The 24,746-nt window shown below is 43.2% G+C and overlaps 1 protein-coding gene across 2 annotated transcripts in view; it reads left to right on the top strand.

Annotated features, from left to right (window-relative positions):
- The window catches only part of LOC126266982 (acidic mammalian chitinase-like), an 81,285-nt gene extending 57,928 nt beyond the window's left edge, over nt 1–23,357 (top strand). For both annotated transcript variants that reach the window (XM_049971719.1, XM_049971718.1), the window contains exons 5-9: nt 7,004–7,131; nt 7,227–7,353; nt 7,485–7,670; nt 20,866–20,988; nt 21,621–23,357. In XM_049971719.1, coding sequence (XP_049827676.1) covers nt 7,004–7,131; nt 7,227–7,353; nt 7,485–7,670; nt 20,866–20,988; nt 21,621–21,752 — 696 coding nt within the window. In that variant the 3' untranslated portion in view covers nt 21,753–23,357. The remainder of the gene's footprint in view (nt 1–7,003; nt 7,132–7,226; nt 7,354–7,484; nt 7,671–20,865; nt 20,989–21,620) is intronic.
- Nucleotides 23,358–24,746: the final 1,389 nt, after the last annotated feature.

The following is a 24,746-nucleotide window of genomic DNA, read 5'->3' as shown; positions in this document are numbered from 1 at the left end:
GATATTTCGGGGCAGAGTCTTCTGGCCATCTTCAGGTGATACTGGCGAAAACTTCCAGAGCTCTGGTATTTAAGGCCCCTCCGGCACATGCGTGGTGGATTCATTTGGCGTTGCGCGTGCGCTACTTGAGCGCGTTCGATTCTGCTGCGCAGCGCGCCCTCCGCGGTCAAAACTCGCCGCATCGATATTGATTCGATTGTCAACCCGCGGTTCCATCACAGGACTACGCCGGCTACGGAGGACACGAAGTTTTTCGACGATTGGATTCCATGCCGAATTCAGTTGGTAACCGCTGTCACGATTAATAAGAGACTCCTTGTCAGACAACTGTATTTCCACGGATTCATTAATAATAGAACTAAAGTTAGACGTGTGGGCCACAATTTTTGTCTCAATAGAGTAATTCGGCAGAGCGATATGCAGCGGTGCCCCCTATCGACATGGGCAGGATCGACAGGCCCAACCACTGCACGTGCGGTGAGGTACGTCATGTGGTGACGTCACATTTCTAACATTTGTCATCCACTTTAGGGGTATTTCCCGACATTTGCCGCTCCATATGTGCTGTATTTTGCCTCAGCATCATCTAAGTCGCTTCGGGGTATTTTACACGTTAATAAGAATCGTCGTACATTACTTAGCCTGTAACGTTCCGATGGAGACCCTGTGCCCCTTATACCAAAATATTCGGAAGGTATCCCTGACAACCTCTGAAAGTTTGTCAGTGGAGTTGTGGTTCACCCTGAATATATACAGTATACATCCAGGGCGATTCCGTGGTGACATTATAGACTTTCAGAGGTAATGGAGGAGGGTAAATATACCAATTTGACGTAAGTGACACAGTTCGCCCCCCCCCCCCCCCCCCATGAACCATGGACCTTGCCGTTGGTTGGGAGGCTTGAGTGCCTCAACGATACAGATAGCCGTACCGTAGGTGCAACCACAACGGAGGGGTATCTGTTGAGAGGCCAGACAAACGTGTGGTTTCTGAAGAGGGTCAGCAGCCTTTTCAGTAGTTGCAGGGGCAACAGTCTGGATGATTCACTGATCTGGTCTTGTAACACTAACCAAAACGGCCTTGATGTTGTGGTACTGCGAATGGCTGAAAGCAAGGGCAAACTACAGCTGTAATTTTTCCCGAGGGCATGCAGCTTTACTGTATGGTTAAATGATGATGGCGTCCTCTTGGGTAAAACATTGCGGAGGTAAAATAGTCCCCCATTCGGATCTCCGGGTGGAGACTACTCAAGAGGACGTCGTTATCAGCAGAAAGATAACTGGCGTTCTATGGATCGGAGCGTGGAATGTCAGATCCCTTAATAGGGCAGGTAGGTTAGAAAATTTAAAAAGGGAAATGAATAGGTTAAAGTTAGATATAGCGGGAATTAGTGAAGTTCGGTGGCAGGAGGAACAAGACTTCTGGTCAGGTGAATACAGGGTTATAAACACAAAATCAAATAGGGGTAATGCAGAAGTGGGTTTAATAATGAATAAAAAATAGGAGTGCGGCTAAGCTACTACAAACAGCAAAATGAACGTATTATAGTGGCCAAGATAGACACGAAGCCCATGCCTACTACAGTAGTACAAGTTTATATGCCAACTAGCTCTGCAGATGACTAAGAAATTGAAGAAATGTATGATGAGATAAAAGAAATTATTCAGGTAGTGAAGGGTGACGAAAATGTAATAGTCATGGGTGACTCGAATTCGACAGTAGACAAAGGGAGAGAAGGAAACGTAGTAGGTGAATATGGTTTGGGGGAAGGAAAGAAAGCGGAAGCCGACTGGTAGAATTTTGCACAGAGCACAACTTAATCATAGCTAACACTTGGTTCAAGAATCATAAAAGAAGGTTGTATACTTGGAAGAATCCTGGAGATACTAAAAGGTATCAGATAGATTATATAATGGTAAGACAGAGATTTAGGAACCAAGTTTTATATTGTAGGACATTTCCAGAGGCAGATGTGGACTCTGACCACAATCTATTGGTTATGAGCTGCAGATTAAAACTGAAGAAATTGCAAAAAGGTGGGAATTTAAGGAGATGGGACCTGGATAAACTGACTAAGCCATAGGTTGTACGGAGTTTCAGGGACAGTATAAGGGAACAATCGACAGGAATGGGGGAACGAAATACAGTAGAAGAAGAATGGGTAGCTCTGAGTAATGAAGTAGTGAAGGCAGCAGATGATCGAGTAGGTAAAAAGAAGAGGGCTAGTAAAAATCCTTGGGTAACAGAAGAAATATTGAATTTAATTGACGAAAGGAGAAAATATAAAAATGCAGTAAATGAAGCAGGCAAAAAGGAATACAAACGTCTCAAAAATATGATCGACAGGAAGAGCAAAATGGCTAAGCAGGGATGGCTAGGGGACAAATGTAAGGATGAAGAGGCTTATCTCACTAGGGGTAAGATAGATACAGCCTACAGGAAAATTTAAGAGACCTTTGGAGAAAAGAGAGCCACTTGTATCACTATCAAGAGCTCAGATGGAAACCCAGTTCTAAGCAAAGAGGGGAAAGTAGAAAGGTGGAAGGAGTATATAGAGGGTATATACAAGGGCGATGTACTTGAGGACAACATTATGGAAATGGAAGAGGATGTAGATGAAGATGAAATGGGAGATACGATATTGCGTGAAGAGTTTGACAGAGCACTTAAAGACCTGAGTCGAAACAAGGCCCTGGGAGTAGACAACATTCCATTAGAACTACTGACGACCTTGGGAGAGCCAGTCCTGACAAAACTCTACCATCTGGTGAGCAAGATGTACGAGACAGGCGAAATACCCTCAGACTTCAAGAAGAATATAATAATTCCAATCCAAAAGAAAGCAGGTGTTGGCAGATATGAACATTACCGAACTATCAGTTTAATAAGTCACAGCTGCAAAATACTAACGCGAATTATTTACAGACGAATGGAAAACCTGGTAGAAGCCGACCTCGGGGAAGATCAGTTTGGAACACGTGAGGCAATACTGACCTTACGACTTATCTTAGAAGAAAGATTAAGGAAAGGCAAACCTACGTTTCTATCATTTGTAGACTTAGAGAAAGCTTTTGACAATGTTGACTGGAATACTATCTTTCAAATTCTGAAGGTGGCAGGGGTAAAATACAGGGAGCGAAAGGCTATTTACAATTTGTACAGAAACCAGATTGCAGTTATAAGAGTCGAGGGGCATGAAAGAGAAGTAGTAGTTGGGAAAGGAGTGAGACAATGTTGTAGCCTCTCCCCGATGTTATTCAATCTGTATATTGAGCAAGCAGTGAAGGAAACAAAAGAAAAGTTCGGAGTAGGTATTAAAATCCAGGGAGAAGAAATAAAAACTTTGAGGTTCGCTGATGACATTGTAATTCTGTCAGAGACAGCGAAGGACTTGGAAGAGCAGTTGAACGGAATGGACAGTGTCTTGAAAGGAGGGTATAAGGTGAACATCAACAAAAGCAAAACGAGGATAATGGAATGTAGTCGAATTAAGTCGAGTAATGCTGAGGGAATTAGATTAGGAAATGAGACACTTAAAGCAGTTAAGGAGTTTTGCTATTTGGGGAGCAAAATAACTGATGATGGCCGAAGTAGAGAGGATATAAAATGTAGAATGGCAATGTCAAGGAAAGCGTTTCTGAAGAAGAGAAACTTGTTAACATCGAGTATAAATTTAAGTGTCAGGAAGTCGTTTCTGAAAGTATTTGTATGGAGTGTAGCCATGTATGGAATTGAAACGTGGACAATAAATAGTTTGGACAAGAAGAGAATAGAAGCTTTCGATATGTGGTGCTGCAGAAGATTGTTGAAGATTAGATGGGTAGATCACGTAACTAATGAGGAGGTATTGAATAGGATTGGGGAGAAGTTTGTGGCACAACTTGACTAGAAGAAGGGATCGGTTGGTAGGACATGTCCTGAGGCATTAAGGGATCACAAATTTAGCATTGGAGGGCAGCGTGGAGGGTAAAAATCGTAGAGAGAGACCAAGAGATGAATACACTAAGCAGACTCAGAAGGATGTAGGTTGCAGTAGGTACTGGGAGATGAAGGAGCTTGCACGGGATAGATTAGCATGGAGAGCTGCATCAAACCAGTCTCAGGACTGAAGACCACAACAACAACAACGACACACTTCCAGAAGACGTAGTCTAAAGTTATACGCGAAAATCATTATGAAACCTATGACAGCGGAATACATGATCCATTATTGTTGTTGCTAAGATTGCAGGATAGGCAACTTTAGAGGTGGTACTATTGACCAAACAGCAAAAAACTGTCAAGTAACATGGGTTCTAAAATGCATGCGCTACGATTTATGAGAACTTGCTCATCTTCGCTACTGTGAAACACATGTGTTCTACTGACCAAATGTCCATAGCTTCCGATGTATGCATTTTTCGGCCGATGTTTACTAGACAGTTTTTTCTTGTTTATGTGCACACATGCGCCCCTGAAAGTTGCCTGTCGTGAAGTCGCAGCAACAATAGTACAGGTACATTAAACGTCCCCTTGAAAAATTTATGAATTACAGTGCTGATAAACCTGTTACATCATTTGATTTTCTAACAGCTGAGCAGAACTGAACGTACTCAGACATTTCTCTCTTTACTTATTCTCATCAACACTAAATTGACCCACAATATTTTTAGCGCAACAGAATCTGACTTCCGATAATCCCTACAAAAGAATGGCCCTAACTAACAATAACCTATACCTTTCATGGATCACTTACCTCACAGAAACCTTCGTTACTCGAACTACTGCAATACAGCGAGCGCCAATACTGCCAGCTAAATAAAAGATTCTAACTACCGAAGGCACTAACTACTGATAGGCATAGTTAGCAAATTCAAGATTTTGATAGAGAACAAACAATGTATTTACTTTAATAGTGTTCAAAAGTCACAACATTTATATCAGTTCATGACATCCAGTCTTACAAATTTACTCTTTCTGATGGACACACGTCCAGATCGTCCGCTCTCAGAACTGCGTCATCTCTCTCCACATCCACCACTGCTGGCGGCTCACCTCCAGCTGCGGAACGCTACGCGCTGTTCACATCCAACTGCCCAACAATACAATAGCAAATATTCCAACAATGCAAACCAGCCACAGACTTCACACAGCACAATCAGTGATTTTTATATAGAGCGCTACGTGGCCTTACCAACATGAAAACCTAAACAGCCTATTTACAACATGATTCCACTGTCAGAGATATTAAGACGATTTTCGCTTATAACTTTCGACTCGATCGTTTCCAGACCACGATCCCTTACTTCAGATTTGATACATTTACCCTTTTCTTTCATCCTTGAGAGTTTGTAACATCGTGACGGAATCACCTTGTTTATAGGTGATTCAAAAGGTGACGCACAAACACAAGTAGCCGATGGCGGAATCGAAATACAACCTCTTCGGAATGGGAACTTGTGGTCTTAGAAGCAATCCTGAATCTGTGTAAGCTTAGGAATGTGAGGAACAACAACGACAGTCGATGCATACGCTACTTAAGTGCACCAAAAATGTTCAGTGTTTATTCAGCAATGTTGTTCATTACAGAAGGTATTCAAAATAACGACCACCGCGTTCAGTACAGGCGAAATATCTTATTAGAAACCTCTAGGGCAATTTTCCAAGTCCACTAGGAGTCGCACGAACCTCTTCAGACGCTGCAAGTATTCTGGAAAGAATTGTTCCTTCGTTGGAAACTGGTGTCACATACACGAGGGTTCTGATACAGGAAAAAAAAAAGAAAACCCTCGTTACATAAGGAGAGCTCGGTGGGCATATGCATGTGGTCTTCCCCTTCTGGTCCAACGCCTGGGCCTGCCGGTGTGGCCGAGCGGTTCTAGGCGCTTCAGTCTGGAACCGCGCGACCGCTACGGTCGCAGGTTCGAATCCTGCCTCGGGCATGGATGTGCGTGATGTCCTTAGGTTAGTTAGGCTTAAGTAGTTCTAAGTTCTAGGGGACTGATGACTTCAGGTGTTAAGTCCCATAGTGCTCAGAGCCAACGCCTGGAATGTGTGATACTGAGAACGTCACCTACTTGCATAGAAAAGCAGGATGCCCGAGCTCTGTCCAGTTGTATCCACATATGTCGACGAATGTTACGTCAGATACTCTCCAACAGTTGCTCGACTTCGGCGAGTGTGCATTGACTGTCCTTGTTCTTCCTGACATTCCAAAACTTTCACTGCCTGAGGACTACTTCCAAGACCACAAGGTCCCGTTCCAGAGTTGTTGTATTTCGAGTACTCTTTCAGCTCCTTCAGTGTGTGTGCAATCCTTTGAATCAGCCTGTCACTGGAAACAGCTACTTACTGTATTCACAAAACATGCTAGATGTCACATACTGAATCAGCCTGTCACTGGAAACTGCTGCTCTTGTTTACTGCATTCACAAAGCATGCTGCATGTCACATTTGGAAGCTCACTGCATTACTTACGCGTTAATCGCTGGAAACTGAAAATTTATTTGCAAAATGACACTGCTTTTCAGTTCACATATCCATTTCAGTTCAATTTTGAGAAAAAAAGATCGTCCATTTTTTTCTTTTTTTCCAGTCAGTTTTTTCAAGACGATGGTTCTCATTTTTTGGGGAGTCAAACCAATGCTATAGTCAAACGAATTTCATCTGAATACTCTAAAAACAGGGCAATGCATTTCAGTGTACGTGATAATGGGATCCCAATAACGCGGGCTTCGCTCTTTTCTCTACCGTGTACACATTGTTCACTGCATCTGCTCAAATCCCAGCCCATATGCATCGCTATTTACTCACTCGCGGATATTTTCGTCACCCACCTCTTCGTGACTGTAAATAAGTATTTTGAAGAAAATATTCGTTCTGATTAGAACAGAATGCTTCAGACTTTGTTTTTTATTTTTTCAAAAATCGTGGAAGTATGAACAGATTATACGCAGGTCGGGTAATCCACACCGCAAGCTTACAGATATAGGAGAGCTGACGCATTGGAATATTCTGTTTCAGGCGGCGTTTATTGAACTGCTAAAGGAGCTGAGAAGAGAGTTTGATAAACACGGTTACCTGCTGACGGCTGCAGTGGGTGTTGGTCGTTACCTAGTTGGGACTGCTTACGATGTACCCCAATTATGTAGGTGAGTTGAAACGACGAGTCACGTAAGTGTACCCAACTTTCCATTCTCAGCGTGGAGACAATAGCGAAACATGTTCATCACTCGACCTTCGACAGGTACCTGGACTTCATCAGCTTGATGGCATACGACCTTCACGGATCGTGGGACAACAAGACTGGTCAGAACTCCCCGCTGTACGCCAGCTCAGCTGACAAGACGGAGGCTGAGAGGCAGCTGAACGTGGTGAGTGTCTGCTGCCTCCCTCCCCCGCCGCCCTCAACGCCCTGCCCTCCCACTCCATTCCATAACTGGAGACTCCCACAGCAAAGCAGGGAGGACCATCGCCGCTCAATCCTCACTTGTGTGGCCCCCAGGACTCCAGCGTGCGCTACTGGATCCAGAATGGCGCAGACCCCTCAAAACTTGTTCTGGGCATGGGCACCTACGGGAGGACGTTCACTCTGGCCAGCACCGGCCACACCGGCGTCGGGGCTCCGACGACTGGACCCGGCACTGCTGGGCCCTACACCAACGAGGCTGGCATGATGGGCTACAACGAGGTACTGCAACACTTACGTAATACTGACTTGCTGTCCTCCGGTGGCTTTTCCACTGTTGTTGTTTTCTTAATCCATCACCTCAAATGTTTAATGCAGTTATCCATTCCAGCTGTCCTTGGCGTTTCTACAAAACTGTTCCTGTATCGTCAGCAATCGCTCCACCGCACTTGAACTACAATTTTCAGCAGTGGCGCACGTCATATCTTTCCAGTCATTCTACCTGTTCATGTCCCTGCTAGATGTTTCATCTCAACGACTCGTTGCAGAATTTCTTCTTTCCACACTCGATCAATCAATTTGACCTTCAATCTGTCTCCTGTAGTACCTCATTTCAAAGGCTTCCAATCGCTTCATTCCTGTCTTCCTCGCTGTCCTTGTTTCGCATACAGAAATGTCCGCAAAACATAGCTTTTCAGTAATCCTTTTTCTGATCTCAGCAGCTGTTTCTTTTCACAGGAAACCCTTTTCCCTTGTGTAATCCTTGCTGCTAAGTCGTTATCGCATCTTCCTTTATCTAATCAGCATTCGAGAAAGCAAAATTCTTTCGTTTCTTCAAGAGTCTCTCGTCCAAGTTTAACGTTTATGGAACCAGCATGTCCGCCAGTTGTCTGCCTCCGTAGCTGAGTGCTGTGCAGAGAACACGGGTTAGATTCCCGATAATGTCAACGATTTCTCCCCAGTGCAAAGACTGGAACAGGGTCCATATAACCTCGTGATGCCAACAGAGGACCTACTAGAATGAGACGTGGCGTTTCTAAGGTCTGCAAAGCCGACAACGGCCGGAAGAGCGGTATACTAACCACACACCCCCTCTTACCCCCACCCCCATCCCGCAGCCCCTCCCTCGCCCCCCTTTCCCCGCGCTCCTACATACACACAACGCGTCCATATGACGCCATCGGCCGAGGATTACAATTTGGTCGGTCTGTCCAAAATGCCCCCGTCTGAGGCTGCAACAGCGGTACTGTACAGGGTTGTCAGAAACAGTCTGAAAAGCTTGTAAGGCTCGAATTCAAAGAAATAGTTTAGACACTAGTTGTAAGATTTATACCAAATAAATTAACAAACGACGGAACTGATCCACCATGGTACACAAAACGGGTCAGAAGACTGTTGCCAAATTTAAACGAATGCAAAATCTCCGAGAGCGTCTGTCTTTTGCAGAAGCTCGAAATTTAGCGCGAATTTCAATGCGAGATGCTTATAATAGATTACACAACGAAACCTTGTCTCGAAACCTGGTAGAGAAGGTTCGAGAGCGGACTTGGGCTACGCCACAGGCGACAAAAGGCCGAGAGTGATTATTGATTATCAACAAAAGCAGTTACCTTAAAGATATAGCTCTCAGCGGAAATCTGTTTGCTTATTTATATAGGGTCCCATAGGACAAATGAGGTGAATCAGAACTCCATCGACATACTTTCTAAGGTGATAGTATGGATCAAAAAAAGAAATAATTGTCTAGTAAACATGGGCTCTAAAATGCTTACCTTAAGAGCTATGAGCAGTTCATCTTCGATACTGTGAAACAAATCTCTTCTGCTGCACACTCCTTGCTTTCCATATTTAGAGAGGTGGTGCTATAGAGCAAAACAAATAAAAAAAGTCTAGTAATCTAGAGCTCTAAAATGCATACCTTAAGAAGGTTGGACACTTGTACAGTAGAAGACACGTGTTTCACAGCAGCGAAAACGAAGAAGTGTTCATAGCTCGTAAGGTACAGGAATGGACTTTAAACCCAAGTTTGCCGGACATTTTATCGTGTTTTGCTCCTTACTGCCATTTCTCAAAATATGGAAAACTAGAGCTTGTAGTACTAGGTAGTTATAATTAAACTTTCCCTGTTTAACACGTTATAACACGGAAACTAATTAACGTACGAGTAGCATTAATATCCAGAGTACGGGGTGCACGACTTCGATGGGTCACAGCGCCACCGTCCAGTTCCAACTATGGCCACCAGGTGCCGTGATCAGTCGTCGTGACTCATAGTCTCACACCCCTGACCATCGCATTGCACTTGTTGAGCGTATCAACAGCAGCTTGGACGAAAAGAGCAGAGCATTATTGCTGAAGCTCTATTATCAAAACAACGGTAATGCTGCAGCTGCTGAAAGCATTACGGAAGGGCCCTGTTTCTCCACCTGCTGTGCGGAGCATGATGAACAAGTTCGAAACTACTGCACGAACTCGGCGACTCTCCAGGAAAAGGCCGACAGCTGGTTGCTCCATAGGTGGTTGAAGAAATCGTTGTTGCTATGGCAGACAACGCTGCGTGCAATTCCCGATCGTCAGACACTGCACGTACTGTGTCACGGCTGTTGAATATTCCGTGGTCCACTGTAAGGAAGGCTGTTCGAACCATTCTCAAATGGTATCCGTACACGATCCATATCGTACAGCAGCTTGTACCACAGGACGCACAACGATGTGTTGACTTCGCTCTCCAATTTCTCACAGGGACTGAAGTTAACAAGGGCTGGTCCTGGAGCATCCTATGGACAGACGAAGCTCATTTTTCTCCGAAGGGTGATGTGAACACACAGAATTGCCAAGTGCGGGGATCTTCACTTCCAGTCACTGAGCATAAAGTTCCTCTGCATGATGAACGTGTCACCGTATGGTGTGGCTTCGTGGCCACGTTCATCTCTCTTCCAGTCTTATTTGAACAGTTTGGCGCTGAGAGACCAAAGACGTGCAGTGTGAGTGGCCAGCGTTACTGCGATATGCTTCGCCAGCATGTCATATCCGTCCGACAGGAGAGAGACGCACTGAACTCAACAGTTTTCATGCAAGATGAGTCCCCACCACACATCGATCGTGAAGTTCACCTGCTTCTCCGAAACACATTCGGAAACGATCGAATTATCAGCCGATCGTTTCGAAATGCTTGGCCCGCACGCTCACTTGCTCTCACTCCCTGTGATTTCTGGTTGTGGGAACAGGGTTTACCAGAGGAACATTCACACATGTGCTGATCTGAAGCGCAGCATATCAAGAAAGGTAGCCAGCATACCTACGGACAAGCTTCGTTCTGCTGTGCAGAATGCAGTCCTGCGCATTCAGCCTCTTCTGGACCCTGATGGGCGCCATATTGAGCCTCTTTTGTAGCAGTAATGGAACCGATGTGTAATGGTATGGTGTACCGTTGCAGCACATTAAAAGTGTTTCAATGAATTGATTCTGCATTCAGGGTTGCCACAAGTTCTTCCAAGTGAAATTCCCTGATTTTCCCTGATTTATAGACAATTTTAGCATTTCTCTCCGACAAATTTTGAGATCTCAAGGGCAAATAAAGACATAAGTTGACAAAAAAATGTGAGGACTTTCGTATTTCTCCGCCGTGTCAGCAAAAATCTTAAGAACTAAATCAACGCCATCTTTTGTAATGAACTGTTTTCAGGTGGAGAAAGCAAGCCAAATGGTACATGTGTTTCATTAAGACCACTGTTGCTATTTCATTTCAATGAAACGAAAGACATCTAGTGACAAAAATACGCATTTCCTTGGAGTCGGAAGACAAGTTTAAAATACCTTCACTGATTTGACAAATAACCTCAGAAAAAAGTAGACCTCTTGAAAGAAGTGTGTAAGACAGGGAAGAGTTGTGTAAATCAACACTATAGGTGACCGCCAATAAAATGGTTACTGCCCACTGTGTTGTATCTATTATTTTACAGGTATTGTGTGATTTTTCTTTCGAGAAATTTTTCAGTACATAGCGTACAAACCGCCAATGACTGCACACTTTTCTTCTTCTTATCGACCACACTTTCTAATATAGAAACTAATTTCGAAGTACCAAAATGTACTACAATAAATAAAAAGTCTATAAAACGCCGCGCTGTACGATGTACTTGCTGTGAGACAGTCGCAATTCCTGAAATCCATCGCCGCCTTGTCGAGGACCACCTCGGTCCTGGGTCCATGAAAATCCGCCGCATTATGCCACACACGAACAGACCCGGCATGCAGGCAAATCGATTAGACTAGATCCGACGGGCAGGGCCTGCACCTTAGTGGGAAACGACGAGCTTCAGATCGGCAGGCCCAATACGTTAGAGATACCCGCAGAAATGGACTGCGATTTTGGCCCGTTGCGGAAATCCACTTGTGCGGCAAGTTATTCACGTGTCACAGACAACATGTTGATGAAATGAGACCTCAGTGATCAATCCATTAAACAGATAACTTTCGCAAGTACTCTGAGAATGAATACTAATGAGGATAAGTAGCAACTCACCGTAAAGATGATCGCTGAGCCGCCGACAGGCACGCAGGAAATACAATCACACTCTCAGAACTAAATTTTCAGCCCTAGGCTATGTCAGAAAACAAGAGCACACACACATTCGCACAATCACTCAGACACAACTCACGATCACATGACCGCCGTCTGCGGCCGTTGCGTCAACAATCTCTGAGAATCAGATTCGAACAAACCATTCCTCACGCCTCCCTGGCTATTCTGTTAGGCCAGCGGCAAGAAGTTGTGGCAACTCTGCCTGCAAGCTGTGGTGAGTGGTAGCAAGGAGAGAAGCAGTAAGAATGAGGGAGTAGGGAAGCGGCGCACTTCTCAGCTGCGCCCAGCCAGCGACGATGCATGGCATTTCAGTGAACGAACCATTTCATCTACTGAGATAAAAACCCGATTTTTCCAGTGTTTTTTTTTCCCTGGTATTTCCCTGCCACGTCTCAAATTCCCTGATTTCCAGAACTTTTGGCAACCCTGGCACTATTTCTCTTCCACATGGTCTTGACATTAATGCTACGAAGTTTGGTTCTCGTACGGTAATTAGTTTCCGGGTTATAACGTATTAAATAGGGGAAGTTTAATTAAAACCACCCGTTAAAAGAGATTTGTTCCACAATATAGAAGACGAAGAAGTGCTCTTAGCTCTTAAGGAATGCATTTTAGAGCCCATGTTTTTCTAGACATTTTGTTCTTGTTTTCATCCATACTAACACATGTGAAAGTTTATCGTTGGAGTTCTGGTTCACCCTATTGTCATGTCGGAGATAACTTTTGTATCGCCGTGTAAATTTACCCTGCCACAACAATAAACATACATCTTAGAAAAAAGTAGGCACACGAGGATAAGTGACGCTAAGACCGTGTAACAATAACTCCAGCGCTGACAACGCCATTTGACCAGACTGTACGGCTCCAGTTAGCTGCTGTACAATTTCTGCGTTTTTTTTAATTCGAAGACGTGCATCTTTATGTATCACTGTAAGCAGTGATGTCTTGCAGGGTGCTAAGCTCCAAATGTCCGTTGCCTACTGCAATTCGATTACCAGTTTCAACGCTCGGAGACTGATTGACGTGGATCTGCATTCATCGACAGCAGCAATTCCTGTCGGATTTGAAACCGATCGTCATTTAGAAACCTTCACACTCACCCCAGCTGCCTGGTGGTTTGGATTTTTCTACCACCGTTGTTCTTATATCGTGTGCTGCAGCATTCCTCGTAGACTTGTTGGACACTCCACGTTCATACACCAACAAACCATACAAATTCGTTCCGTTTGAGACGTCCCCTTTGGAACACTATAAATTACTGTGGTGATAAACCTCTTACGTTGTTTGATTTTCAAACAACTGAGCAAAACTTAACTTACTCAGAGATTTCTGTCTTTACTTACTCTTATCAACAGTAAACTGACACACAATGTTTTTTAGCGCAACACAATCTGACTTTCAATAATCCCTACAAAAGATTCGTCCTGACTAACAATAACCTAAACTTTTCATGAATCACTTACCTCACAAAAATCATCGTTACTCGAACTACTGCAATACAGCGAGCGCCAACACTGCCAGCTGAATTATAGATTCTAACTACTGAAGGCACTAACTACTCATAGGCATAGATAGCAAATGAAAGATTTTGATAGAGAACAAACAATGTATTTACCTTAATAGTGTTCAAAAGTCATAATATAGATATCAGTTCATGACATCCAGTCATACAAATTTCCTTTTTCTGCCGGACACACGTCCAGATCGTCCGCTCTCAAAATTCTACCATCTCTCTCCCTACATCCACCACTGCTGGCGGCTCACCTCCAACTGCGCAACGCCACGCACTGTTCACATCCAACTGCCCAACGCTACAATAGTGAAAATTCCAACAACGTAAACCAGCCACGGACTTCACACAGCACAGCCAATGATTTTCATACAGATCGCCACGTGGCGTTACCAACATAAAAACCTCAACAGCATACTTACACATTGTGGTCATGGATATGTCCAAACACGATAGCTCCTTTTTGCCATGTCTCCTTGTCAACCCTATTTGCTGCGCTGATTCCATACAAGCGACTGGCATGCAGATACCAGTTCACTGTGATGACGTACGTCAGTGGAGGGAGGGTCACGTGACCGCCTGGAACCAGTTCTGCAACGTGTACAGCGCTCCAAATCGACTAGTAAATTCTTTTAATGGGCTGACCAATATTTTGTCTGGTGAGCTTATGTCGACAGTAATACGTCACTCGTAACGAAACAACTGATCTTCAGCCGTCGGTACACGGGTTGAGTTAGTTAACGTTGACGTGGCACTCTAACCGAGCGAGGTGGCGCAGTGGTTAGACACTGGACTCGCATTCGGGAGGACGACGGTTCAATCCCGCGTCCGGCCATCCTGATTTAGGTTTTCCGTGATTTCCCTAAAATCACTCCAGGCATATGCCGGTATGGTTCCTCTCAAAGGGCACGGCCGACTTCCTTCCCTAATCCGATGAGACCGATGTCCCCGCTGTCTGGTCTCCTTCCTCAACCAACCAACCAACCAACAAACCGTGGCACTCCACGAGTTCTGTGACGTCACTCCCTGTTATTTCTAGATGAGGAGCGATTTCGTGGCGGGAAACACAAAATAATACAAAGGGCTGAGCGGAGACGTTTTTGCGTGAAGTCAGGGCACCTGTTTGTCCGCCTCCCAGTTGAGTGGTTAGGTGCGGCAGAATGCCATGCGAGGGACCCTGGCTCGATTCCCGGCTGGGTGGGAGATTTTGTCCGCTCGGGCACCGAGTGTCTGTGATGTCTTCATCATCATATCATACACATCGAGACGCAAGTCTCCGAAGTGGCGTCATCTCAACAGACTTGCACCAGGCGACCGGTTTACCCGACGGGAGGTCCTCGCCACACGATATTTTTATTACACTGCTGGCCATTAAAATTGCTACACCATGAAGATGACGTGCTACAGACGCGATATTTAATTCACATGAAGAAGATGCTATGATATGCAAATGATTAGCTTTTCAGACCATTTACACAAGGTTGGCGTCGGTGGCGAGACCTACAACGTGCTGACATGAGGAAAGTTTCCAACCGATTTCTCATACACAAACAGCACTTGATCGGCGATGCCTGGTGAAACGTTGTTGTGATGCCTCGTGTAAGGAGGAGGAATGCGTACCATCACGCTTCCGACTTTGATAAAGGTCGGATTGTAGCCCGTCGCGATTGCAGTTTACGGTATCGCGGCATTGTTGCTCGCGTTGGTCGAGATACAATGACTGTTAGCAGAATATGGAATCGGCGGGTTCCGGTGGGTAATACGGAACGCCGTGCTGGATCCCAACGGCCTCGTATGATTAGCAGTCGAGATGACAGGCATCTTATCCGCATGGGTGCAACGGATCGTGCAGCCACGTCTCGATCCCTGAATCAACAGATGGGGACGTTTGAAAGACAACAACCATCTGCACGAACAGTTCGACGACGTTTGCAGCAGCACGCACTATCAGCTCGGAGGCCATGGCTGCGGTTACCCTTGACACTGCATCACAGACAAGAGCGCCTGCGATGGTGTACTCAACGACGAACCTGGGTGCACGAATGGCAAAATGTCATTTTTTCGGATGAATCCAGGTTCTCTTTACAGCATTATGATGGTCGCATCCGTGTTTGGCGAAATCGCGGTGAACGCACATTAGAAGTGTGTATTCGTCATCGCCATACTGGCGTATCACCTGGAGTGATGGTATGGGGTGTCTTTGGTTACACGTCTCGGTCACGTCTTGTTCGCATTGACGACACTTTGAACAGTGGACGTTACATTTCAGATGTGTTACGACCCGTGGCTCTACCCTTCATTCGATGCCTGGGAACCCTACATTTCGGCAGGATAATGCACGACCGCGTGTTGCAAGTCCTGTACGGGCCTTTCTGGACACAGAAAATGTTCGACTGGAGCCCTGGCCAGCATATTCTCCAGATCTCTCACCAATTGAAAACGTCTGGTCAACGGTGGCCGAGCAACTGGCTCATCACAATACGCCAGTCACTACTCTTGATGAACTGTGGTATCATGCTGAAGCTGCATGGGCAGCTGTACCTGTACACGCCATCCAAGCTCTGTTTGATTCAATGCCCAGGCGTATCAAGGCCGTTATTACGGCCAGAGGTGGTTGTTCTGGGTACTGATTTCTCAGGATATATGCACCCAAATTGCGTGAAAATGTAATCACATGTCAGTTCTAGTATAATATATTTGTCCAATGAACACCCGTATGACATCTTCATTTCTCCTTGGCGTAGCAAATTTAATGGCCAGTAGCGTATTAAAGGACCCTTGTTGGGAACCGTTGAAGCCTAACAACGCTAATAAAACATTATTAGGGTTGAGGTATCTATTCACAGTGATTACAAGAAGTTGTTCTCCTATGCCTTCCTTGGCTGTTGCTCATTCAGCTGCGTGCTGGATTGTAGCTGACGTCCGTCGAGTGAGCTCAGGAGGTGGCGTCAGCGACCCGACCCTGTCGGCGCGGCAGCTACTGGCCAGCGCGAAGTGGTTGTCGCACCGGCCTTTGAACGTGCTCGATCCCATTCCGAATTCCACGATCATCCTTGGTGACCTATCTGTGATGTCGTGTGGTCGGTTGATCTCCTCCCTACCTCTGGTAGGTTTCAGCACCCCAAGGCGTGTCAGTGTTGCTGGCCTCCACGTTGATGTTAGGTACTGGCAGCACTCTGCGATGTGGCGTTCTCAGACGACAGTCAGTTTCTCTATTAGTAGATAGTAGGTGGCGAGCTGCATGAGATTCGTCTGGTGAAGCCCATAATTTCAAGTAGATCTTCGGCTAGTTCGTAGACTGTGCTGGAACATCTAGGACACAGATTCACTACACTATTGTGATCATGGAGTCGAGTGCTATTACTGTGAATACCTTCAATTTCAGTGATCAATTCATGACAAGAGTTGGAGTATTTAATGGGAGCTAGCGCGAGGCTGAAGCCTTCCCGTATCCTCTATATCTCTCTCGTTACGCAACCTTCCCTTCTACAATAACCTATGAAACCTTCCCTTTGGCCGGCCCGTGTGGTTGAGCGGTTCAAGGCGCTTCAGTCTGGAACCGTGAGGCCGCTATGGTCGCAGGTTCGAATCCTTCCTCGGACATGGATATATGTGACGTCCTTAGGTTAGTTAGGTTTAAGTAGTTCTAAGTTCTAGGGGACTGATGACCTCAGATGTTAAGTCCCATAGTGCTCAGAGCGATTTGAACCTTCCCTTAGGATTTCTATCTGTTGCTTAATGATAACAAATGAAATCTTCCCGCTGAAATTAATTCTCAATAATAATAAGTGCAATCTTTGCATACAAATTTAAATGCTGCTTATCAAAAGTGGTTTACCGATTATTTCGACGAAACATAGAATGCGTCTCGTCGTGGCCCTCGGTCGTTATCTGCAATAACCCAAAACTGTTCCTTACCTTTTTTACTGTTACTGGATCGCCATCTGACTGCTACATCGAACTGCGACATGAATATACTTACTCTGTTTTACTATACTCTATTAACTGCTGGTGGGCTGTCATAATAAGTGGCTGTATTTATTACCAAAGCTGACGTTATTCTTTAATAGCAAAGCTGACGTTATTCTTTAATTAATTTGACTGAAGTTACATAATTCATAGTTAAACTTTTTCTTGACAACAATAAAATTTTGCAAAGTTTTACGTTGACGGTTTTTGGGATGGATTATACACAGTAATACAATATTGGTGGCAAAAATTAATTATATTCTGAAAACGATTCTTCAAATATTTTCTGTTGGTAATGATTTGATTTTACAAAAGTTCAAATGGGACTTACTTTTTACAATAATCTTACAACTAGCATTGCGCAAACATACCTTCAGTAGTCTTGAGTTTCTCATAAAAATAATTCAATAATATTTGTTCCTCTTATGATAATAGTTAGCTGATGCCTCTGTACATCCGTTTATAATCTCTTGTAAATCATAGCTGGTGGCTGGCAGACACACTACTCCTCTCAACCTCTCGCTTCAGACCTGTTACTGACTCGCTTCACATCTCGCTTACTACTGACTTCCTACGAACGCCAAAGTGCGGTCTCTCCCGCCAACAATACTTTCTCGTGCAGACTATCCTTGCTACCATTACAAAATGTATCAATGCGCGGTCTTTCCCGCTCTTTTCTTAAAATGTATCCATACGCGGTCTCTCCCGTCCTTTTTAAAATTATATCAATGTGTGGTCTCTCCCGCCAACAATACTTCGCTGCAGACATTCCCTGCTACCACAATTATTTCCAAAATGACATATTAATTATTCCTACTTAATCCTATTAACAAAATATAAATGTCTTTCATAAATTGTAGTTTGACAATAGACAATAGAAATACACACGCCTTACAAGGCTATGACGCAAATCTCGGTTCGTAATGACCGATTCTCTTGCTTAATCTGCTGAATTCACTTAACAGGCTGTTAACTGCTCTGCCGGTCACTGGCTGCAAGCTCTTATCAAATAAAAGAGCTTCTTGCAACATTCCTAACCAGCTAACCATATATTCTTATCTGCTTTCTTTGGTTTTCCATCCTCTTTCCTGTTGAATGCTTATTCCTTATTCAGCATGTAGTGTCGTCAACCTGATCCCCTGATAATGGCACGCTTCCTACTTCCGCGTCTGTCTTTTCTGTCTTTGGTATGACTTGAATTTCCCTGAGGGAATGTGAGTGAGTTTTAATAATTTTTTTTTTCTAATTTCTACTCCTTACTATTCTGTGACGTAACAATAAATTCGGCGATATTCTGGCAACGTGCCATCTAAAGTAGAACCAATAGGAAGCAATGGCGCTCCCTACGTCACAATCAGAAAGGAAGACGCCATACTGTATTTGTCATGTTCAATAGAAGCCCACATTCGATGGGTTTCACGTTCCATATTCACCCTACGAATACACACAATTTCCAAGCACCAGCACACTGCATGTCTGAAGAACGAATCGTTATTGGTACGATTTGTTGTAATAAAATGATGCGAAACGTCGTATCAGTGGTGAAAGAATTTTCATATTTAGTTATTTCCGCCTCATGACACGCGTGGTATAGTGCGCCGTTTTAATTCAATGACCCAATGACGATAACGTTTCGTCCTTGTTAGGATTTGTTATAATTATATGTCAATGACATTTCGGCGATTAAAGCCTTTAGAAGTTGTGAGCTAAAATACAGGACCTATAGAAGCCGAATTTCAGCTAAAAAAATTAAAATGTATGGTAAGGTCTTATGGGACCAAACTCCTGAGGCCACCAGTCCCTAAGCTTACACACTGCTTAATCTAACTTAAACTAACTTACGCTAAGGTCAACACACAGACCATGCCCAAGGGAGGATTCGAATCTCCGACGGTGGTAGCGGCACTAACCGCGACGAGACGCCGCAGACAGCGCGGCTGCCCTGCGCGGCATATGGCTTTTGGTTTCCACCTTAAGTTAAAGAGTTAAAATCGCAGCTCAGTGCAGTTAAGACTGCGTCAACTGCAATAATATTTGGCAGTTTTGCCAGTTAAATCGGGCACTTCGATAGCAAAACCAAAGTGAATTGCAAATAATATTTGGGAAATTCGCCAGTTGAATCAGGTAACTGCTTAACAAAACCAAAGTCAAGACCCCGACTGTGCAGTACTGTAAATGTTCATCAGTGATGCTGTCACACTGTCCGCTAAAGTTCGTTATCAAACAAATCAGCACTTGCGCCACGTTTAAGTTCTCCAGTTGTAAAAGCATACGTCACTCGCAATTTACAAATAAATAAACTTATATAACTTCAAACACAAACTTAAATCATTCCAGCTTGACAGCTTCTACTTCATAGCCCATCGAAAAATAATTCTGAGCCGACCGTAGTGGCCGAGCGGTTCTGGGCGCTACAGTCTGGAACCGCGCCACCGCTGCCGTCGGAGGTTCGAATCCTGCATGGATGTGTGTGATGTCCCTAGGTTAGTTAGGTTTAAGTAGTTCTAAGTTCTAGGGGACTGATGACCTCAGAAGTTAAGTCCCATAGCGCTCAGAGCCATTTGAAACTGCACCAATAATCCTGAACTGTGTGTGTGTGTGTGTGTGTGTGTGTGTGTGTGTGTGTGTGTGTGTGTGAGAGAGAGAGAGAGAGAGAGAGAGAGAGAGAGAGAGAGAGAGGGAACAAAAAATTTAAAGGCACTGTAGTTTATGATTAATGTAAGAAATAATTATGTAAATGGTCAGCATACTGCCATGTTTTTCACTGAGAAAGTATGTATCACCTGTAAACTAACCGTCACATTCCGCGTCATAATGAGAGACTGCAATTTTGATCTACGGTATACGTGAATACCTGTCTATATAAGGGAAAAGAAGTTGCATCATGGTTGGTGTTCCACGTGATACTGTTTTCCTCTCTTATCATTAGGACGGTTCCACCTGTGAAATGTGATGCGCATACAAGTGCCCCATCCATACATCTACTGATATGCTAGGGCATAACACCTCGACATTTTATTTTTAATTATATATCACTAAACATTTCGTATGCCTCTTTACCTCTTCACTGGACGTGGCAGATGGTGAATAAATTAACAGTGAACAACTAGAGAAATGGTAAAAAGGAAAAGAAACAGTATTTCTCCCAATGTCTACTGTAAAATTTACAATTAATAAATTGATTTTCTTGTCGAACAATGTATTGTACTTGGAAGCCCTACTCTTTGCTAAATCTGTTACAAGCAATCGATGAGGAAGCTTCTTCCTTCTCATTCTGTCGATTCTGCCATTGTACTCCTAATTAAAAGAACCCAAATCTTGACCTGACATCAGGACGCAGATAGGGACGGTCACGACGCCAAAATTTTTTAGCACAGCTACAGTAAATACTCAAATATTATTCATGTTTTCAGATCCTGGAAAAACTGAAATCTGGAGGCTGGAAAGTCACATGGGATGAAGAGCAGAAGGTGCCGTATGCAGTTCACGAAAACCAGTGGGTTGGTTATGACAACGAAGAGTCCATCCGGCTGAAGGTAACAGTCAACAGTGTAACTCTCCATCTCTTCCTTATTTATCGCGTCGAATTCTTTTCTCACAGCCTGAAAGAATCGTTCGGTATTTATAAATTTGAAACACAAACTACGAACGTTCTACACTATATCTGATCCTCGTTAACCAATTTACCGCCTACGAGGGCATAAGTGAGACAGTAACATTTGAAGACCGTCATTATTCACCTTATAAAGATGTTGCAATGATATGGTCTTAATTATAGAGGCAAGTATCGATTAAAAAAATCATCTTCAGTCGTCATAAGTTTTCTTTGCAGGAAAAGCTTTCAAATTTTCTCGACTGCAGATGATCTTTTGAAGCAAACCAGTTTCAATAATTATATGCAGCATTTGCTTAGAAGCTGGGGAACACTGCTTACAAAAAATGTGTTGGAGTGAAAGAATTCGCTGAAGTTAGCCTTGCAAGCCAAAAAATATTTAACATGATGAATGAACAGTGTAGAAAGTCTAGAGTTTGAGTTTCTGCTGATGGAAGTCTTCCTAACTATTCCTTGTTCTTTGTTGTGATCCTATAAGAATATCAAAACGTTAACTGCCTTGATTAAAAAGTTATAGGTACGCTACAACTATGATTTTTTTGTATTTGTTTCCAGTCACAGTACGTTCTTGACATGGGCCTGGCTGGTGGAATGATCTGGAGCCTGGAAACAGACGATTTCAAAGGCCTGAATAGTTCTACAACCTACCCTCTGCTCAGGAAGATCAACCAAGTCCTTCGGGATTAGATACATTTTAAATAACGATGGTCCGGATTCTTACTCAATTTTTGAGACAGGTGTATGTGGCCGACACTTCATTACATGTAAAAGTCACTTTCAAACAATGCCATTACCAGGTGTACTGGTACCTGTTGAACCAATATTGGTCGACTAGTATGTTAATGCTTACTAATTGTTGCTCAACATTTTATATTGCATCATGCGTTGATAATAGAGTACCCTCCCAAATATATACTGCCTGAGCTGAACCGATGGTCATTGGCCAGCAGCCTCATTTCCTGCCTAATTTAGAAAACATTGGAACATTAAAGGAGTGAAAGTGGATTGTGTTTAAAAGTATCTACGTCTTCAGAATAGAAGGTGCTTCTGGCGCCGGCAATCGTCGTAAAAACACGTAGGATTTTTCCTCCATTTTGATCAATATCCGTTTCCATAGACGTACTGACACAATTCGTCTTCCATTGATGTTCTACCTCAACGCGTGACTCGAACTGTGGGCACCTAAGAAACTCTGAAACACACGCGATGCATAGAGCATGGTTTGACACAGATATCACCACTACACTCATCAGTTTCCATTTATTAAAAGACAACAAAAAGTTACTTAATTTCATCAGATGAAATATTACTCAGTTTATCTAATGTTCTCAATCTGGCCAAAGATGATCTCAAGGGGAGCTCAGAACATAGCCATAAAGTAATTAGAGCCAAAATGTTTTACGGATATACAAGGCAGTATTTTATTGGTATTTATTATGTCGTGGACCACTGAATAACATTTACAGCGAACTGAATTTTTTTGGCCATTCAGACTATGTTCGACTGAATGGTTGTTTGTAGCATTATCACTGCACTTGTATTAGTGAAGCTCTCGATTGCAACGTGTCATCACTGAAATCACTGTTACTAATGCAACAGTCGTTGCAGCCAATTCTCACCACAATTAAAGTTCAGTAGAGCCACAGTTTTACTTAACAAAATGCAAACCTGTGCTCTGTTATTGGAGGGTGGAGCGAACTATAACGAAATTCATAATTCAAGGAAGGGTGTCACTTAATTCAGGACACAATTCATAGTCCACCACAGAGCAAAATTCCGCCCAAATGCACGTGAGCTGTTTCAGAAAATAAGGATGCTGCTGTAACACGCCACCACACAGCATTTTTACTGTAATATTTGTACTTAAGATCTATAGTTAATCAAAAACCATATCAATGTGAACGATGAAACGCCGATTTCAATGACGCAAACACTAAACGTGTTGATAATAGAAAAACTGATGAATAAAATGTGCATCGACAGCAGCATAATGTTATAACAAAGAAAAAGACGTTAAAATTAATAATGAATAAACATGTGATATATTAATCACAGAGGTATTTTCCCCTCTCTTTCATTTAGTGAGCTTTGAATCATGGTGTCTTGCATCTTGTATCTGTAATTGAATCTAATAACGTTACCAGAGTTCCAGTATCTTTTTACTATACTAACATGTGTATTTATGAAAGTAATGTTATTATCCAGTAGCTAAAGCTATCCTAGATATCTTATGGATTCATTTCTCAATTGTATTCTGGCTGTGAGTTAATTAATAAAGCCCATTAATAGAAAGATGTGACATTTTATTTCTTTTTGTAGGAGTCTGACCCAAGCGTTCTTACATCAACTGCATAAAACAACTTGTATGACTTAAACATTAAAGTTATAGGGCCGGAACGTTTGCCATCTAGGTAAGAAAAGGCCCATAGCATGAAGAAGTGCAGATGATTATGCTGTAAGTAGACTGTTTAGGTTTTTATATTGGTAACGCCACGTATCGCTCTGTATGAAAATCACTGACTGTGCTGTGTGCAAGTCTGTGGCCGGTTTGCATTGTTGGAGTTTGCTATTGTAGTGTTGGGCAGTTAGTTGTTAACAGTGCATAGCGTTGCGCAATTGGAGGTGAGCCGTCAGCAGTGGTGGATGTGGGGAGAGAGATGGCGGAGTTTTGAGAGTGGATGATCTGGACGTGTGTCCATCAGAGACAGTAAATTTGTAAGACTGGATGTCATGAACTGATATAAATATTACGACTTTTGAACACTGTTAAAGTAAATACATTGTTTGTTCTCTATCAAAATCTTGAATTTGCTAACTATGCCTATCAGTAGTTAGTGCCTTCGGTAGTTAGAATCTTTTATTTAGCTGGCAGTATTGGCGCTCGCTGTATTGCAGTAGTTCGAGTAACGAAGATTTTCGTGAGGTAGGTGATTCATGAAAGGTATAAGTTATTGTTAGTCAGTGCTATTCTTTTGTAGAGATTATTGAAAGTCAGATTGCGTTGCGCTAAAAATATTGTGTGTCAGTTTAGTGTTGATCAGAATAAGTAAAGAGAGAAATGTCTGAGTACGTTCAGTTCCGCTCAGCTGTTTGAAGATCAAATAACGTAAGGGGTTTACCAGCACAGTAATTCATAAATTTTTCTAAGGGGACATTTCATATGTCGACCCTTAGCCGAGGATACCTCACTGGAATCATCTGATTTTTCCTTGTAGTTTGTGTAATTAGTGTAGCTATTGTTAATTGCTAGCCCTTAATTATACAGAGAATTTCCTTTGTAGTTGTAGTATTTCATTGTTGTACAGTAAAACAGTTGTGGCATGCATGTAGATTTGCACCAAGTATTTCACAGCTGCACCAGCAATTAACAAGATATTATTTTCAGTGTTATGTTAATGTTTTTTTTATTTTGCTCTTCAAATTGTCCTTTTGTGTGTTATCGTGTGAAATATTGCGACAGTAATGGCGTGTGAGAAACGTATTACTAGGCTCCAAAGTAAACTGAGAAATGACATTGAAGACGCAAGCAGTGTGTTAGCGCCACCTAGTAATGAATTAACTAATGTTCAAAGTAGTAATTTGGTAATTGTGCATATGGAAATGGAGCTGGCGGCAAATAATGGTGTAGACAGTGAAACAATTAATGAACAGGGAAGCATTATCGATCGATCGGTCGGCAAT

The sequence above is a fragment of the Schistocerca gregaria genome, chromosome 4, assembly GCF_023897955.1.
Source record: "Schistocerca gregaria isolate iqSchGreg1 chromosome 4, iqSchGreg1.2, whole genome shotgun sequence".
In the NCBI taxonomy this organism is placed as follows: domain Eukaryota; kingdom Metazoa; phylum Arthropoda; class Insecta; order Orthoptera; family Acrididae; genus Schistocerca; species Schistocerca gregaria.
This window is presented reverse-complemented; position numbering and strand designations above follow the sequence as displayed.